This window comes from Heterocephalus glaber, unplaced genomic scaffold (genome assembly GCF_053883595.1).
Source record: "Heterocephalus glaber isolate CG9 unplaced genomic scaffold, H.glaber_assembly_v1.0 deba00001509, whole genome shotgun sequence".
Classification (NCBI taxonomy): Eukaryota; Metazoa; Chordata; class Mammalia; order Rodentia; family Bathyergidae; genus Heterocephalus; species Heterocephalus glaber.
This window is the reverse complement of record NW_028258325.1, coordinates 1,953,058-1,972,292: the sequence shown is the minus strand read 5'-3', so window position 1 is coordinate 1,972,292 and position 19,235 is coordinate 1,953,058. Positions and strand designations below refer to the sequence as shown.

General features: G+C 43.9%; 1 protein-coding gene across 1 annotated transcript in view; it reads right to left on the bottom strand.

The window, feature by feature from the left end:
• The window catches only part of Grk4 (G protein-coupled receptor kinase 4), a gene marked incomplete at its 5' end in the record, with an annotated part of 77,832 nt that overhangs the window by 9,951 nt on the left and 48,646 nt on the right, over positions 1-19,235 (bottom strand). The window contains 5 exon segments of the mRNA XM_087187762.1: positions 13,302-13,510; positions 14,598-14,687; positions 15,612-15,649; positions 17,997-18,069; positions 18,072-18,186. Coding sequence (XP_087043888.1) covers positions 13,302-13,510; positions 14,598-14,687; positions 15,612-15,649; positions 17,997-18,069; positions 18,072-18,186 — 525 coding nt within the window.

The following is a 19,235-nucleotide window of genomic DNA, read 5'->3' as shown; positions in this document are numbered from 1 at the left end:
ACTCAAACAGATATTCAGGAGATCAAAAAGTCCATTGAAAGTATCCACAGCCGATTAAGGGAATCTGAAGATAGAATATCAGACATAGAAGACAGAATCGTGGTTAGAGACCATGAAAATAGAGATTTCTTAAAAATAGTAAGGGACCACGAGAAATCAATCCAACAGTTGCTAGACGATCCAAAGAAGAATAACATAAGACTGATAGGAGTCCATGAAAAAACAGGAGAAAGCACAATTGACATAAAAAAATTGTTCACAGAAGTAATAGTGGAAAACTTCCCAGACAGAGGTAAAGAATTGGACATACATAAGTGGCATATAGAACTTGAACTAGCCATGATAAAAAAAAAATCTACATCTAGACATATAATAGTCAAGATCCCAGAACCCAACAGAAAAACAAAATCCTACAAGCAGTTAGAGAAAAGAAACAAATCACCTACAAAGGAAAGCCCATCAGAATCACAGCAGACTTCTCAACACAAACCCTCAAATCAAGGAGAGTCTGGAGTGAAGTATTTCAAGCCCTAAAAGAAAATAACTTCCAACCTAGACTGTTGTATCCTGAAAAATTACCTTTCAAAATCAATGGGGAAATTAGATACTTCCACGACAAAGAACACCTGAGAAATTTCATGAATACCAAACCAGCACTACAAGCAATTCTAAACAATATCCTAGAAAAAAGCAATGAAGGCCACAACTCTATGAGGCCCAATACAGGGAAGCCACCAGACAAGGTAAGACACTAATGGGAAAGGGGGAAAAAGTAAGAAATAAAAGAGCCAACAAAAGTAAAACAGCATGACAAAGATAAATCAATATCTATCAATTAAAATCCTCAATGTTAATGTCAATTCACCAATCAAAAGAAATAGACTGGCAGAATGGATTAAAAAGGAAAATGCAACAATATGCTATATACAAGAAACACACCTAACTCAAAAAGAAACTCACAGACTGAAAGTAAAAGGATGGAAAACAGTTCTCCACGCCACAGGAACCCAGAAGAAAGCAGGGGTAGCAATTTTATTTGCAGACAAAGTAGATTTCAAACCAAAACTAATTAAGAGAGACAAAGAAGGCCGCTACATCCTTGTGAAGGGAACAATCCAAGAGGAAGAGATGACAATCCTAAATATATATGCACCAAATACGAATGCCCCCAACTATACAAAACAAATATTAATAGACATGAAAAACCAAATAAACACTAACACAATTGTAGTAGGGGACCTCAATTCCCCACTATCACAAATAGATAGATCATCTAGACAAAAAGTTAACAAGGAAATTCTAAAACTGAACCAAGCCATTGAACAAATGGACTTAATAGATGTTTACAGAGTGTTCCACCCCACAAAATCAGAGTACACATTCTTTTCGACTGTACACAGGTCATTCTCCAGAATAGACCACATGCTAGCTCATAGGACATGTTTAAGTCAATGTAAAAGAATTGAAGTTACCCCCTGTATATTATCAGACCATAGTGCAATAAAATTTGAGATCAATAACATAAGAAACCCCAAAACCCCAACAAACACATGGAAACTGAATAACACCCTCTTGAACAACCAATGGGTCACAGAAGTAATTAAAGAAGAAATTAAACAGTTTCTACAAATAAATGAAAATGCCAGTACAACATACAGGAATCTATAGGACACAATGAAAGCAGTTCTACGCAGGAAATTCATAGCAGTCAATGACCATATTGAGAAAACTCAGATAAATAACCTAATGCAGAACCTCAAGCTCCTAGAAAAAGAAGAGCATAACGAATCCAAAGCTCGTACAAGAGAGGAAATTATAAAGATTAGGGCAGATATCAATGCAACGGAGACTAAGAGAACAATACAAAAAAATCAATGAATCAAAGAGTTGGTTTTTTGAAAGAATAAATAAAATCAATATACCTTTAGCCAACCTTATCAAAAAAAAAAGAAAGAAAAAAAAAGAAAGAAAAGGCACAAATACATGCAATTAAGAATGAAAAAGGTGAAGTCAGAACAGATCCAACAGAAATCCAGAGGATCATTAATATCTACTTCGAGAACCTCTACTCCAATAAAATGGAAAACACAGAAGAAATGGGCAGATTCCTAGATACATATGAATTGCCAAAGTTAAATGAAGAAGCTATAGAAATTCTAAACACCCCAATTACAATGAGTGAAATTGAAAATGTAATAAAATATTTACCAACAAAGAAAAGCCCAGGTCCTGATGGCTTCACTGCTGAATTTTACAAGACATTTAAAGAAGAACTAACGCCATTACTCTTTAAACTCATCAAGGAAATTGAAAGGGAAGCAAGGCTTCCAAATTCATTCCAAATTCATTAATTCCAAAGCCAGGGAAAGACCCAACCCAAAAAGAGAACTACAGACCAATCTCCCTAATGAACATAGATGCAAAAATCCTCAACAAGATACTGGCAAACAGAATACAGAGGGTCATCAAGAAGATCATACACCCTGACCAAGTCGGATTTATCCCAGGGATGCAAGGATGGTTCAACATTTGTAAATCAATAAATGTAATACACCATATTAACAGAGTCAAGGACAAAAACCATATGATCATCTCAATAGATGCAGAAGAAGCATTTGAAAAATCCAGCACCCATTCATGATAAAAGCCCTACAGAAAACTGGAATAGAAGGTCTTTATCTTAACCTGATTAAGGCTATCTATGAAAAGCCAACAGCCAACATCATACTAAATGGTCAAAAACTGAAAACTTTCATGCTAAAATCAGGAACAAGACAAGGATGCCCACTATCACCACTCCTGTTCAATATGGTTCTGGAAACATTAGCCACAGCAATTAGAAAAGAGAAAGAAATAAAAGGAATAAAGATAGGAAAATAAGAAGTTAAACTGTCATTATTTGCTGATGATATGATACTTTACATAGAAGACCCAAAAAACTCCGCCAGAAGACTTCTAGACTTAATTGACAGATTCAGTAGAGTAGCTGGATACAAAGTCAACACTCAAAAAACAATAGCCTTCTTGTACACAAATATCAGACTCACTGAGAGGGAAATTAGGAAAACAATTCCATTTACAATAGCATCCAAAAAAATGAAATATCTAGGAATCAATCTAACAAAGGAAGCAAAAGACCTCTACAATGAAAACTACAGCACTCTGAAAAAAAGAGATCGAAGAGGATACAAGAAAATGGAAAGACAGCCCTTGCTCCTGGGTAGGAAGAACCAATAGAGTGAAAATGGCCCTACTTCCAAATCTACTATTTAGATTCAATCCAATGCCAACTGAAATTCCAACAATATACTTCACAAAACTAGAGAAAACAATCCAAAAATTCATTTGGAACCAGAAGAGACCTAGACTAGCTAAAGCAATTCTAAGCAACAGAGACATGGCTGGGGGTATCACAATCCTCAACTTGAAACTATACTAGGAAGCTACTGTGATAAAAATCAGCATGGTACTGGCAAAGGAACAGACCTGAGGAACAGTGGAATAGATTAGAGGATCCAGAAACAACTCCAGACATGCTCAGCTACCTCATCTTTGACAAAGGAGCCGACCACCATCATTGGAGGAAAGATAGCCCATTTAATAAATGGTGTTGGAAAAACTGGATCTCAACCTGCCAAAGATTAAAACTAGACCCATACCTATCACCATGCACTAAACTAAGATCGAAGTGGATTAAAGATCTAAATATTAAGACAGAAACACTAAACCTGCTGGAAGATAAGTTAGGTAGAACTCTTGAAGACATTGGCATAGGAAAAGGCTTCATGAACAAAACCTCAGCAGCACAGGAACTAGCAGAAAGAATCAGCAACTGGGATCTCATCTTATTAAAAAGCTTCTGCACTGCAAGAGAAACCACCAACAGAGCTAACGGACAACCTACAACATGGGAAAAAAATGTTTGCAGCTGTACCTCAGACAAAGGACTACTATCTAGAATATATAAAGAATTGAAAAAATCAGACCTCCCAAATTCAAAGATCCAATTCAAAAAGGAGCATCTGAAATGAACAGACATTTTTCAAAGAAGTAAAAGCAGCAAACAGGTCTGTGCACGCCCTGCCGAGGTCCTGGGTCGCTCGGAGGACGCTGAGTCAGCCCGCTGCGGACGGGCAGGTCTGTGCACGCCCTGCCGTGGTCCTGGGTCGCTCGGAGGACGCTGAGTCAGCCCGCTGCGGACGGGAGGGTCTGCCCACGCCCTGCCGAGGTCCCCAGTCCCCCGGAACTCACGCCGGGTCGGCCCGCTGCAGGCGGGCGGGTCTGTGCGCGCCCTGCCGAGGTCCTGAGTCACGCTGAAGACACCGAGTCACCCCACTGCAGACAGGCAGCCACCGGATTCCACATTACCAAGGCGCAGAGGACACCAGACCACCAGACCAAGGTACTGAGTCCCACTGTTCCCGGCCCAGAGGTAGGGGCTTCTGAGCCGTGGTCCCACTGCTCCTGGTCCAGAGGAAGGGGCTTCCCCGTCACCATCCCTCCCGCTGCGCCCAGCCCAGAGGAAAGGGCTTTTGGGCCACCTTCTGTCCCGCTGCTCCGGGCCCAGAGGAAGGGGTTTCCCGGCCACCATCCCTCCCGCTGCTCCCAGCCCACAGGAAAGGGCTTTTGGGTCACCATCCCTACCGCTGCTCCCGGCCCATCCCACCTCACCCAGCTCAGAGGAGGTAATCCGTACAGGCACTAACAGCCCCCCGCCCCAGTCGAAATGAGAAAACACGTAAATAAGTCTCAAAACCAGACTTCCAGATCACCTACAGCAACCCCAAAGGGAAATGAGATGGAACACTCTGATACTCAACCACCTGGACCCACTGAACTGGCAACAAAAGGGGATCTGGAAAAAATGAAATCAGAAATAATTTCTCAGATAACAGGAGAAATTGTGCCCCTAGTGCAAGACATGATTAATAAATCTAGAGAGGAGCTCAGGAACATGATGGAATCCCAACATAAGAAACAAATGGAATCCATAAAACAGATGCAAATAGATTTCCAGGACATGAAAAACTCCATTGAAAGTCTACACAGCAGAATGAGCCAGTGTGAGGACAGAATTTCAGATATACAAGATAAGATTGCAATTAGTGACCAGGAAAAGAAAAATTGCTTCAAAATTGTAAGGGAACATGAGAAATCAATCCAGCAGCTGTTAGATGATGCAAAAAAGAATAACATAAGACTGATTGGGCTCAATGAAGACACAGGAGAGAGTGCAGATGACATAAAAAAAATATCTTCACAGAAATAATGGCAGAAAACTTCCCAAGCAGGGGAAAAGACCTTGACATACAGATAAGTGAGGCATATAGGACTCCAAATAGCCTTGATCAAAAAAAATCTACACATAGGCATATAATTGTTAAGATTCCAGAAACACAACAGAAGAACAAAGTTCTCCAAGCGGTCAGAGAAAAGAAATCACATACAAAGGAAAGCCCGTCAGAATCACAGCCGACTTCTCAACACAAACCATCAAGGCAAGAAGAGCTTGGAGTGACATATTCCAAGCCCTAAAAGAAAACAGCCTCCAACCCAGATTGATGGACCCTGCAAAACTATCTTTCAAAATTGATGGAGAAATAAGATACTTTCATGACAAAGAGCACCTTAGGAACTTCGTGAATACCAAACCAGCACTCCAAAGAATTTTACACAATAGCCTAGGAACAGACGTTGAGGATCACAACCCCAGGAAGCAAAGCAGAATGAACCCATCTGGCATGACAAGAAATTAAATGTAAAGGGGGAGAACCCAAAAAAAGAAAAAGTCATGGCAATGACAAGTCAATACGTTTCAGTTATAACCATCAACGTTAATGGTCTCAATTCACCAATCAAAAGAAATAGACTGGCAGAATGGGTCAAGAAGCAAAATCCAACAATATGCTGCATACAAGAAACACACTTAATTCAAAAGGAAACTCATAGACTGAAAGTTAAAGGGTGGAAAACAATACTGCATGCAACAGGAACCTGAAAAAAAGCAGGAGTAGCTATCCTCTTGGCAGATCAAGTAGATTTCAAACCAACACTAATTAAGAGAGATTAAGAAGGACACTACATCCTTGTAAAGGGAAGAATCCAAGAGGAAGAGATGACAATCATAAATATCTATGCACCAAACACTAGTGCACCCAACTATATAAAACAAATACTAACGGACATGAAAAGCCATATATGCACTAATACAATTGTAGTGGGGGACCTCAACACCCCACTGTCACCAATAGATAGATCAACTAGACTAAAAATAAGTAATGAAATACTAGAACTCAATCAAACTCTTGAACAAATGAACTTAACAGATGTTTACAGAATCTTCCACCCCACAAAATCAGAATACACATTCTTCTCAGCTGCACATGGGTCATTCTCCAAAAGAGACCACATACTCACACATAGAACATGTTTAAGTAAGTGCAAAGGAATTGAAGTTATCCCCTGTATATTATCAGACCATAGTGCGATGAAATTGGAGATCCATAGCAAAAGAAACTCAAAAAATTTCATAAACATGTGGAAATTGAACAACACACTTCTGAATAACCAATGGCTCACAGAGGAAATTAAAGAAGAAATCAGACAGTTCCTTCAATTAAATGACAATGACAATACAACATATCGGAATCTATGGGACACAATGAAAGCAGTCTTACGAGGGATATTCATAGCAGTGAATACGCATATTAGGAAAACAGAACGAGCCCAATTAAACAACCTGATGCTGAACCTCAAGCTTCTAGAAAAAGAAGAGCAAGACAACCCCAAAGCTCATACAAGGGAAGAAATTATAAAGATCAGAGGAGAAATCAATGCAATGGAGACTAAGAGAACAATACAAAAAATCAATGAAGACAAGAGTTGGTTCTTTGAAAGAATCAACAAAATTGACAAACGTTTAGCCAACCTTGTCAGAAAAAGGAAAGAAAAGGCCCAAATCCATGCAATTAGGAATGAAAAGGGTGAAACTACAACAGACCCAGCAGAAATCCAGAGGATCATCAATACCTACTTCCAGAACCTATATGCCAATAAGATGGACAACACAGAAGAAATGGACAGATTCCTAGACACATATGAATTACCAAAGTTGAACGAAGAAGACCTAAAAATTCTGAACAACCCAATATCAACCAATGAAATTGAAAACGTAATTAAAAACTTATCACCTAAGAAAAGCCCGGGCCCTGATGGCTTCACTGCTGAATTCTACAAGACATTTAGAGAGGAACTGCTGCTGTTACTGTTTAAACTCTTCAATGAAATTGAAAGGGAAGCAATACTCCCAAATTCATTCCTGGAAGCAAGCAACACCTTGATCCCCAAAGCAGAGAAAGACCCAACTGAAAAGGAAAACTATAGGCCAATCTCACTAATGAACATAGACGCAAAAATCCTTAATAAGATAATGGCAAACAGAATGCAGAAGATCATCAAGAAGATCATACACCCTGATGAAGTGGGATTCATCCTAAGGATGCAGGGATGTTTCAATATACGAAAATCAATTAATGTAATACACTATATCAATAGAGCCAAGGACAAAAACCATATGATTATCTCCATAGACGCAGAAAAAGCATTTGACAAAATCCTACATGCATTTATGATAAAAACCCTACAAAAAATTGGAATAGATGGTCTCCACCTCAAACTGATAAAAGCCATCTATGAAAAACCAACAGCCAATATCATACTAAATGGTCAAAAACTGAAATCCTTCACACTAAAATCAGGAACAAGACAAGGATGTCCACTATCACCACTCTTGTTCAATATAGTTCTGGAAACATTAGCCACGGCAATTAGACAAGAGAAAGAAATAAAAGGAATAAAGATAGGAAATGAAGAAGTCAAATTGTCATTATCTGCAGATGACATGATACTCTATATAGAAGACCCCAAGAACTCCACCAAAAGTCTTCTAGACTTAATAACCAAATTCAGTCAAGTAGCTGGTTACAAGGTCAACACACAAAAATCAATAGCTTTCCTCTACACGAATGACAGACTCACTGAGAGAGAAATAGGGCAAATAATTCCTTTCACAATAGCATCCAAAAAACTGAAATACCTAGGAATCATCCTAACAAAAGAAATCAAAGACCTCTTCTCTGAAAACTATGGCACTCTGAAAAGAGAGATTGAAAATGATATCAGAAAATGGACAGACATCCCCTGCTCCTGGGTAGGAAGGATTAATATAGTGAAAATGGCCATACTTCCAAAACTGCTATATAGATTTAATGCAATTCCAATTGAGATCCCAGCAGCATACTTCATAGACCTCGAGAAAACAATCCAAAAATTCATTTGGAATAAGAAGAGACCCAGAATAGCAAAAGCAATTCTAGGTAACAGAGACATGGCAGGGGGTATCACAATCCCCAACCTGCAACTTTACTACAAAGCTACTGTGATAAAAACAGCATGGTACTGGCAAAGAAACAGACCTGAGGACCAGTGGAACAGATTAGAAGATGCAGAAACAACGCCAGACACACTCAGCCATCTCATCTTCGACAAAGGAGCCAAACACCTTCACTGGAGGAAAGATAGCCTCTTTTAATATATGGTGCTGGAAAAATTGGGCTTCAACTTGCCAAAGATTAAAACTAGACCTGTATCTCTCACCATGCACTAAACTAAAATCAAAATGGATTAAAGATCTAAATATTAAAATAGAAACTCTGAACCAGTTGGAACAGAGGTTAGGTAGAACCCTTGAAGACACCGATGTAGGAAAAGATTTTATGAACAAAACCTCAGTTGCCCATGAACTAGCACAAACAATCAACAAATGGGATCTCTTCTTATTAAAAAGCTTCTGCACAGCAAGAGAAACCACCAGCAGTGTGAAGAGACAATCCACAATGTGGGAAAAAATCTTCACCTCCTCTTCCTCAGACAAAGGTCTACTATCTCGAATCTATAAAGAACTTAAAAAGATCAGATCTCCCAAATTTAAAGACCCAATCCAAAAATGGGCATCTGAAATGAACAGACATTTCTCAGACAAAGAAGTAGAAATAGCAAATAAATACATGAAAAAATGTTCAACGTCACTGGTCATTCAAGAGATGCAAATGAAAACAACACTGAGATTCCACTTCATTCCAGAAAGAATGGCTGCTATCATGAAATGAACCAATAACAAATGCTGGTGGGGCTGTGGGGAAAGAGGAACCCTGTTCCACTGCTGGTGGGAGTGCAGACTGGTGCAAGCACTGTGGAAATCAGTATGGAGATACCTCAAAGAACTAGGACTGGAAATCCCATTTGACCCCGCTATTCCACTGCTGGGGATCTTCCCCAAAGAATTAAAAGAATCATACCACAGTGATATATGTGCACCCATGTTCATAGCAGCACAGTTTGTAATAGCTAAAACTTGGAAACAGCCCAAATGCCCATCAACTGGAGACTGGATAAAGAAAATGTGGTTTTTTTATAAAATGAGTACTACTCAGCCATAAAAAATGAGAAAGTAGAGACATTTATAGCTAAGTGGATGCACATTGAGGCAATACTCTTAAGTGAAATAAATAGGACATACATGTGTAAATACCAAATAGTTTCTCTGGTGTGAGAAACTGAAAGTGTAAATAAGGACTAAATGTATAATAGGTCATGTGAAATAGGAAGAAAAGGGGCAAAGGAGAAGGAAGTGGGAGGGCTAAGGGAAAGGATAGAAGGGAATGGGATTAATATGAGAAAATGGAAAAATAGGAACAAAATCTTTGTAAATAGGGAGGGCTGGAGGGGTTGAAGGAGAGCTGGGCAAAGATGAAAAACAAGAACCAAGAGAGACTATGTAAAGGTGCAAATTTCCAATGATGAATGTCATTATATTGTATACCTAAAATGTACCAATGATTAGAATGAATAATCAATAATGTAAAATAGGAAGAAAAGGTCCAAAGGGGTAGGGGTAGTGGAAGGCACAGGGGAAAGGAAAAAATGATGAGAAATGGAAAAAATGGAAATAAAGTCTTTGTAAATAGGGAAGGGTGGAGGGCGTGAAGAGAGGGCTAGGAATGGGGAAAAAATAAGAACCAAGATGCATTATGTAAAGGTACAATCCCCCCCCCAAGAAAAATCAGTTGGCAATAAACACAAGGTTTTACTTATGAAAAAAAAAAAAGCAGCAAACAAATATATGAAAAAATGTTCACCATCACTGGTCATTCGAGAGATGCAGATGAAAACAACACTGAGATTCCACCTCACCCCAGAAAGAATGGCTGCTATCAAGAAATCAACACATAATAAATGCTGGGCGGGGTTATGGGGAAAAAGGAACCCTGCTCCATCGTTGGTGCGAGTGCAGACTGGTGCAACCACTGTGGAAGTCAGTATGGAGATACCTCAAAAAACTAGGACTAGAGGTCCCATATGACCCAGCTATTCCCCTGCTGGGTATCTTCCCAAAAGAATTAAAAGAATCATACCACAGCGATATATGTGCACCCATGTTTATAGCGGCACAGTTTGAAATAGCTAAGGCTTGGAAGCAGCGCAAGTGCCCATCAACTGGAAACTGAATAAAGAAAATGTGGTTTTTTTATAAAATGGAGTACTACTCAGCCATAAAGAAGAAAACTAGAGTCATTTATAGCTAAATGGATGCATATCAAGGCCATACTCTTAAGTGAAATAAATAGGACACACAGGTGTAAATACCAAATAGTTTCACTAGTGTGAGAAACTGATAGTGTAAAAAAGGGTTAAAATGATTAAAATGAATAATTGATAATTTGAAATAGGAAAAAAGGTCCAAAGACAAAGGAGTGAAGGGAGGGGAAGGGGAAAGGAAAAGAGGGAAAGGAAAAACTATGAGAAAAGAAAAAAAAAATGGAAACAAAGTCTATGTAAATAGGGAAGGGTGGAGGGGGTGAAGGGTGCACAGATAATGGGGAAAAAAAATAAGAACCAAGATACATCATGTACAGGTACAAGGACCCAGTGATAAATGTAAATGAATAGTATACCTAAAATGTACCAATAAAATTAATTAAAAAAAAAAAAAAAGAATGTTGTGAACTGCTGTCAGCTCAGCAACGAGCCTGTAACACCATCACTTTGTATATGGAAACAAAATGAAATAAGACCGGAATAATTACCGTCCAGGCACGACCACTCACATGGTCGCCGGCACAGCGGCTGTGAGTCCACTGCCCACGCAGGGCACCTGTGCCTGACTGTCCCCACCCCAGCCACTCTCCCTGCACCACACCCCCAGCCGCTCAGGACCAGCAGGCCCGCTCAGCTCCATCCCCAGCAGCTCCCTCCCGTGTGTCCCTCTGGTCGGGCTGACTCTGGTCTACAGGGGCCCTGACTCCAAGGGTCCAAGGCTCCCGCTCGGGACTGTGCCATGAGGTGGGTGTCTGTCAGCTGGATGGGCGTGGGAGCTGCCCGGGGGACCAGCGAAGCACATTCTGGGTGTCAGGCAGTCGCGCAGGTTGACCCTGGTCCTCCCTCTGTGGCACCAGGCCTTGCTCTGCTTCCCGGGCCCATGCTATGTGGTACTCTGCCACCTGATGCCCCTGCCTTGGAACCAGATGACCATGGACAGAATCCTCTGAACCACCAGCCAGATGGGCTCCCCTGTGAGCCGTGGCTGTCGGGTACTGTGTCTCAGCAACAGGAATGCCAACCAAATCCCTACGATATATTCACGCCTTTTCCGAGCACCCCTCCTTCAGCAACACACCTGCCCAGCCAAACCCCAGAGCCAGCCTAGTGCCAATCCTGCTGCCCTGGAGCCTGGGACCATGTGCTGAGCAGGACGGGAACACGGGAACACGACACATGCTCAACGGTGCAGTCCCCTGCAGGGCCACTGACGCCTCTGAGGAAGCCTCCTCCACTCCATCCTTCGCCTCAGGCCCCTGACAGTGCTTCACACCTCCTCTGCCCTCACACCTCCAACACCTCCCTCTCCCCTGCGCCCACCGAGGCTGAGGTCCCACAGCCCCGCCAGGGCAAGTGCCCACAGCCCCACTGTGTGCCGGCTCCAGCCCTCTTCCCTGGGAAGCTTCTGCGCTGGCCGTCGCACTGGACCCCCTCCCTCCACCCTGATGAACCCTGCAGCCTTTCCCTCCCAGTCCATCCAGAACCTGACCTGTTCTGCCACCCCATGCTGACCTGAGCTGCTGCAAAGTCCTCACCAGCCTCCCTCCTGCCAGCGCTCTGTCCCTAATCCTGCCACTCCATCTGAATCACAACCCCTGGTGTCCCCATCCTCCAGAGCCTGGGCCACCCAGTGCCCACACACTGGCCCCTGGCTCTGCTCCCATCTGCCCCATACACCCTGCCACAGGATCAGGCACAGGGAGGGCTGAGCCCTTGGTTTACCAACCGCTGTATCCCTAGGGCCTAGCAGTGCCCAGAACTGAGATACTCTTCCTTTAAAATCCTTTAAAAACGTGATCCGAAACGGTTTAAGGTAAGTGATAAAGGGGCTTCTCTCGATTTAGCATCTGGGCAGGCCTGGGTGGTGTAAACAGTCAGCTCCGAGGCGTGCAGAGCCCAGTGCTCCTTGCTCAGTCTGTGGCCGGCGGGCCAGGCTCGGCCTCTCTGGCCTCACTGCGGCACAGGCGCTCACAGCAGCCTGGCAGCTCTGCCACGACCAGGCGCCCATCTGCCCGGCACCACCACAGGGAAGGCCCACCTCGGCCTCCGAGTCGGAGTGTCTGTGAAGCCTACAACCCTGGCACTGGTGCAGAGGGAAAAATAGCAGAGAAAACAATGTTCCCATTTCAGAATATATTAAAGGGTAGTTCGGGCTGCTCAGTTGCGCCACTCCTGACTGGCAAGCACAAGGTCCTGAGTTCGATCCCTGGTACCAAAAATATAACATAAAATACAGGGTGGTGTTAGGGTTCATCTCATGTATAGTTGGCCGGTGAAACAACTCTCGGCTGTTTTCTGAAGACAGAATAATAACTTTGGCACCGCTCCTCCCTCTCAACAGCATCATCTGGAAAAGGAAACCACAGCTTTTACTCTCCTTCCATCAGAAACCCCATGAAGCCGCTTCCCCCGCTTAGAGCCGGGGCCATCTCTCCCTGCTTTTAGTGCCACTGAGATGAACCCCAAACAGGTGGCCAGGAAGGGGTGGCAGGCCGCTCATCTTCCCAGCCCGGGCTCCGCTTGCTGAGCAGGGCTCCCGGAGCAAGGCACAGCTGGCACCTGCCGCCTGAGCAACCACAGGGTTCCCAGCTGGCCCCAGGCACAGGCAGCAGAGCAGGTCCCCAGTCCCTTGCACCCCAACCCACCATCCTGCAGATGGACTTGGCGTCCTCTGAGAACTTCTCCGAGTACTCCTCAGGGTCTGTCCTCACTCTCCGCTCGACCTCTTCCCGCTTGACTTTCTCTTTGGGCTTTCTGAATGGAGAATGTCCCTGAATCATTTCATAGATCAGACAGCCAAGGCCCCACCAATCAGGGCTAAATGTGTACTTTTCATTATTGATAACTTCTGGAGCTACATAACAAATATAGGAAATTCAATTAAACTTTCGTTTTAAATTTTCCTATAATTAATTCCAAATAATACATTATAAATGCAACATTTGCTACAACATGGATGAACCTTAAAAACGTTGTCAAGGGAAAGAAGGCAGACACAAAGAGCCAAATGCTGCATGGGTCTGTTTGTATGAAATAGAAAAGCTGGGTGGGGTGGCGCAAACCTGTGATCCCAGCACTGGGAGCTGAGGCAGAAGGATCGAAAGCAAGTGTGGGCCCAGCCTGGGCCACTTAGCAACTTAGCGAGACCCTGTCTCAAAACCAAAGAGGGCTGGGGATGTGGCTCAGTGTGAGGGCCCTGGGTTCAATCGCTAGTACTGAAGGAAAGAAAAAAGAATACACAAATCTGTAGAGATGGAAAATAAATTGAGGTTGGCAGGCCTAAGGGTGGAAGGAGAGAAATAAGGAATGACCATTAATCCTATTAGGGTTCATTTTTAGGAGATAAAAATGTTCTGAAATTAGTGCTGAGGGTTGTACAACTCTGCATTACACACTTCAAGCTGGATGGTATGATATGTGGACGCTAGCTCAATGCAACTGTGATTTTAAATGTTTCTCTGCTCGTCCTGGAGGAGCCAAATTGCTGCGGGGCTCAGGGTATGTGACGAGGGACAATGGTGCCGGGGGAAGACTGTCCTGAGGGTGCTCCCTCCACTTAGAGCCACCCACTGGTCCCAAGTGCATCATCAACATCTGATCCTCTGCTCCTTGCATGAACATGTGGCTGACTATGTCACCTGTGCTGTGGACACCCCAGAAGCCAGCGGAGGCAGGAACAGGGATAAGGTCTCCCTGCAGGGGGACACTGGCCCTGCCCACAGAGCCTGGGAATAACCAGAAGGCGGTGGTTTCCCAGAGGCCCACACAGCGCACTCCCCTGTGGCCCCCTCCACTCTGCCCTCACATCCAGGGACCCCAGGCTCAGAGCCCTCCGTGGGCCTCACTGCCTCTCTGTAAAAGGGGCTGCAGACTAGGAGAACTTAACTAGTGCTGAGCTGAGCGGGAAAGCATGAGGACCACTGCGGTGGCCTGTCACCTACCCACGTAGCCAACGGTTCCAACCCTTCCTTGCACCATCTGGCCTTCTGGGACCTCCAGGGCTAACCCGAGGTCTGAAATCCGGATGTGTCCTGTGAGCGTTCAAACACGACGTACAGATCACAGGGAGAAGCGATGGCATCTCAGCACGTCAGCAATGGGGGCCCTCTCGGAAGTCACAGCATTTCATACTATGGAGCCTTTAACCCTAAAATAACTCGTTCATATTTAGTAAAATTCTATACAATGCATTGTTTCACTAAGAGCAGGAAGCTAGATTTACACCTGGGAAAGCTCTTTAATCAGAGGCAACAATTAGATAAGATACAAGCATTGTATTTATTATTTTGTTTCTTTAGAACTGCCAGGTACATGTATAAAAATGAATTGAATAGTGGATCAACTACAAAATAGCAAGCAAATAATTCCCGTTGGAGTACCAGTAGCTTTATATATAGGGATACGAGGTTTTTTCCTGGAAAAGAGTCAGGGAAATAATAAAATGAAGGTACTTGGAGAAGCACGCTATGTGTGAATGCCTTGTGTATAGGAGGCTACAAATATGTGTAGAATTCCCAAGAAAATAATTGTAGAGAACAGTCTTATGAAGATAACTGTCACTGGACTTGGATCTACCCTAAGGACCTCGTTTATTCATACATTTATTTACTGCAGCACCAGTGTTGAAGAGGTTATGAAAACAGGGATCAAAGGAATAAAGCAAGACGTGGGCCAACAACAGGAAACATTATTTCGAGGGTGAATGTTCTTACTTTTGAGTTTCCTTTCATATGCTTCAACTCACCTCTTAACTGAAAATCTAACTATCTGTGCTACTTGTATAAATATGGGAGATAACAATGCTATCTATATTGTATTGAAACACACCCCCCCACACACACGCACACTTCCTTTGTTGCTATTTGCACTCTGCATCAACTGGCCGTGCACTTTAACCTCTGTATCAAGTCCCTCTACCAACTCTACTGCTAGGCGCAAAAGGCTGGCTCACTTACCATAGTCATCCAGGAGGATATTCTCTGGCTTTAAGTCTCTGAAGGGGAAGAAACAACAGGCTGTTATTTAGAAGCAGTACTGTGATTCCCATGTGTCCAGCAGAAATGACCACAGGTCTGCAGACATCTCCATGGTAACGAGCAGTCACCAGAAGAGCAGAACAGCAGACAGCAAAGCCACTTTGGGTGGGGGGAGTAACTGGGAATTGATCCTTGGGCCTCTGCACTGAGCTACCTCCCCAACCCTTTTTATTTTTTATTTTGAGACAGGGTCTCGTTAAGTTGCTAAGTTGGACTCAGACTTGGGATCCTCCTGCCTCAGCCTCCCAGAGTGCTGGTACTGCAGTCATGTGCCATCAAAGCAAGGCTTGCAAAACCACCCTTTGTGAGCCCTTCACATTGTCATAGGCTTTGGTGACGACAATATACAAGTCAAGCATTATATAGGATTCATCACAGCAAACACTTTACATATGGTAAAAATACAAAATGAACTCCTTTGCACTGTCATGCAGACCCAAAGACAGTTCAGTGATTAAGTCCACATTCCAGTAAGAGGGAAAGAAAGCAACTAACCCTTCATGGATCTAGTTCAAGCTCTCTTATCATCAATATATTTTTAAAAACTTCAACAACTAGCCATGTGCAGTGGTGCACACCCGTAATCCCAGCACTCTGGGAGGCTGAAGAGCCCAAGTTCAAACCCAGGGGACAGGGAGGTCTCCTGTCCGCTGTGGGGTCCCATAGCAGGGGATGGTGCAGCAGGATCAGACTTAGGGAGAACCTGTCTCAAAATGAAAAGTAAAACAAAAAGGGATACAGATGTAGCTCAGAAGGCCCTTGGTTCAATCCCTTGCATAACACACACACACTCAACTGAAAATGTCCCGGATTGGGAGACCTCAGCTAGGGGTCAGACAGGTGTGGATTCGCTGATTAGGTGTGCGGCCCTCACCTCTCCAAGCCCACGTCGTCATCTGTGGGATGGAGGAGTCCCCACCCATCCCATCCCGAGCTTCTGCAGGGTTTGGATGAGACCATGTCATCCACCAGGAAGTGTGTAATAAACAGCGGTTACTGTGCTTCATGGCTCACTGTAAAGGTACAAGGGTCAAACCTAGGGCCCAGGAGGGCCTAGGACATGCTAGGCAAGTGTTCGGCCACTGAGCTAGCGCCCTAGTCAAAAGACTAAAAATACCTCCAGTGTAATATCTAAAACTATTTGGTTTTTTTCCCTTCAGAAGAAAATCTTGTTTTCAAATAATTTATATTTCATTCTGATTTCACATTTGGCCCTTTGGCAAAAACCCAGCTGCCCTAAGCACTGTTGCTTAGCAGTACATCTGCATACAGCAGCAGGGCCCGGGAGGAGGGTCAGACTCAGGCCACTTATCTCCACAGGAACTGTGGCCAGGGCAGCAAGTGCCCACTTGTGCAGTGGCGCAGAGCAGGGCCATGTCACCCTCACTGCCATGCTGGCGTCCCATTATATTTAACCTGCCCATGGGATGGGTAAGGTGAAGAGAAGCCTCATGCAGTCAGAGGCGGCTTTTTCAGAGGTGGCTGAGGCTAGGCTGAGAGATGTTGGGATTAGGGTGGGTGATTACTAAACCAATCCACTGATTGGTTTGGCCCTGCCCTAATCCCCGGAGCTTGGACACACTATTAGGGACAGAAAAGGGTTTGTCTTCTCCCTTGCTTGCTTTGCTACCTTCTGCCTTGCCACGGACTGTTTCTCCTCTGCAGTGCCCCTCTGCTATGCCACCCGGCCTTGGAGACAGCCGATTATGGACTGAAACCTCTATAAACTGTAAGCTAAATAAACCTTTCCCCCTTAACTTATGGGTGTTGGGTATTCTGTCTCAGCAACGAGCAGAGTAACTAAGACACCTGCCCATGGGATGGGTAAGGGGAAGAGAAGCCCAAGGTCCATCAGGGCAGGACCAGCAAGATCAGGGCTTAGACTAAGCTTGGGAACCCCAGCAATTAAGGGACAGGTGGGAAGAACTGTTCTCCTATAGCTAATTATACTGATTACATTAATTCTAACTATTACATTTAATTTGATTTTCTTTACCTAATTTTAAGGTGCAATAAAAGAAAATACTATTTGAAGACATTTAATAATGTTATTTTCTTTGACACAGTGAAATCCTTTCTAGAACTTTTGAAATAACTCAGAAGCTTGGAAAAGAGCTTTTTCATACCTTTATCTGATCAACTTACATAAGAAACAAACTTCTGATTCAAGAAGACAACTGATTAGGATTATAGAGACTAAACAGAAGGCCAAAGCACTCCTCGACTGGCTGTGCCCAGTGTGACCGCTGCCATCCGGCTCTCAGCTGCGCCCCGGGTGGCTGGCAGGAAGCCCTGTGCCCTTACCTGTATGCAATTCTTTCTCTCTGTAAGTCTTCCAAGCCGCAACACACCTCCGCAGCATAGAAAACAGCCTTTTCTCATCGAAGCCGGAGCTGCCCATGTTGTAAATGTGGAACTTCAAGTCCCCTCCGTTCATGATGGTTAGCACCAAACACAAGGTTTCTTTGGTTTCATAAGTGTAGGCTAAACTAACCTAAACACAAAGGCATAAAAACAAAACACAGAGGACCTGCTCATTCATTGGTGATTTATTCTGTTTACCAACAACATTCGAATGATCTATGTTAGACTCACAGTCACAACACACAAACACTGCAGGCTGCAGGGAGACACACCTCTTGCACCCTCACCTGCCCAAGACCTTACCGCAGCTGTGCAGGGAAAGGACAGAACTCGCCAAGTGAGGGGCAGCAAAGCCTCGCGGGCATGTGGAGCTCCGTCCTGAATGCTGTGCTCTGATCCCCGGAGCACTGACATGCAGAGCTTGCATTCTGCATGAGACCTGCAACCCCAGCACTGTGGGCTGTGCTGCTCCTTGCCTGCAACACTATTGTGTGGTCACCTTCTTAGCCAAGCTGTGCTGCGTGGGGTTTTGTTGTTGGTTTTGGCGTGCTGGGGATGGAACCCAGGGCCTCATGGTGCCAGGTAAGCGCTCTTCCACTGCCCCACATTTCAACCACTAATTGTGGGTTTGGGGGGTTTTTTTGGTACCAGGGATCGAACTCGGGACCTTGTGCTCGCACGGCAGGTTGCGGGACACTAATTGTGGTTTTAATTTGCCTTTCTCTGTATATGGAAACATAGGGGCTACTTCTCAGATGTTTTCCATATACTTACTAGTTATTTGGACTCTCTTTTGTGAAATGTCTATCAAGTTTTTGTTTGCTTGTTTGAAGAGACAGGGTCTCACCACGTTGGCCAGGTTGGCCCTAACCTCTTGGGTAAAATAGTTTCTTTTTTACTCCTGCCTCAGCCTTCACAGAAGCTGCGACTTCACATATGTGCCACCATGCCTAGCCAAAAATATTCTTCCTCTGCATACTAGGAAACTGTTTTACCCCTGAACTGTACCCTTACCCCTTCCAAGTGTTTGAGCATCTTCTATTGCTTATCTGTCAAGTCACACATGTTCCCCTGCTGGGGTTCTGCCTGGGGCTCCATTTGATCTGCTGGCATCTTCCCAGCACTGAGTCTTCCATTCGGAATACGGTCTCCTTCCGGTTATTCTGGCCTTTAATTTCT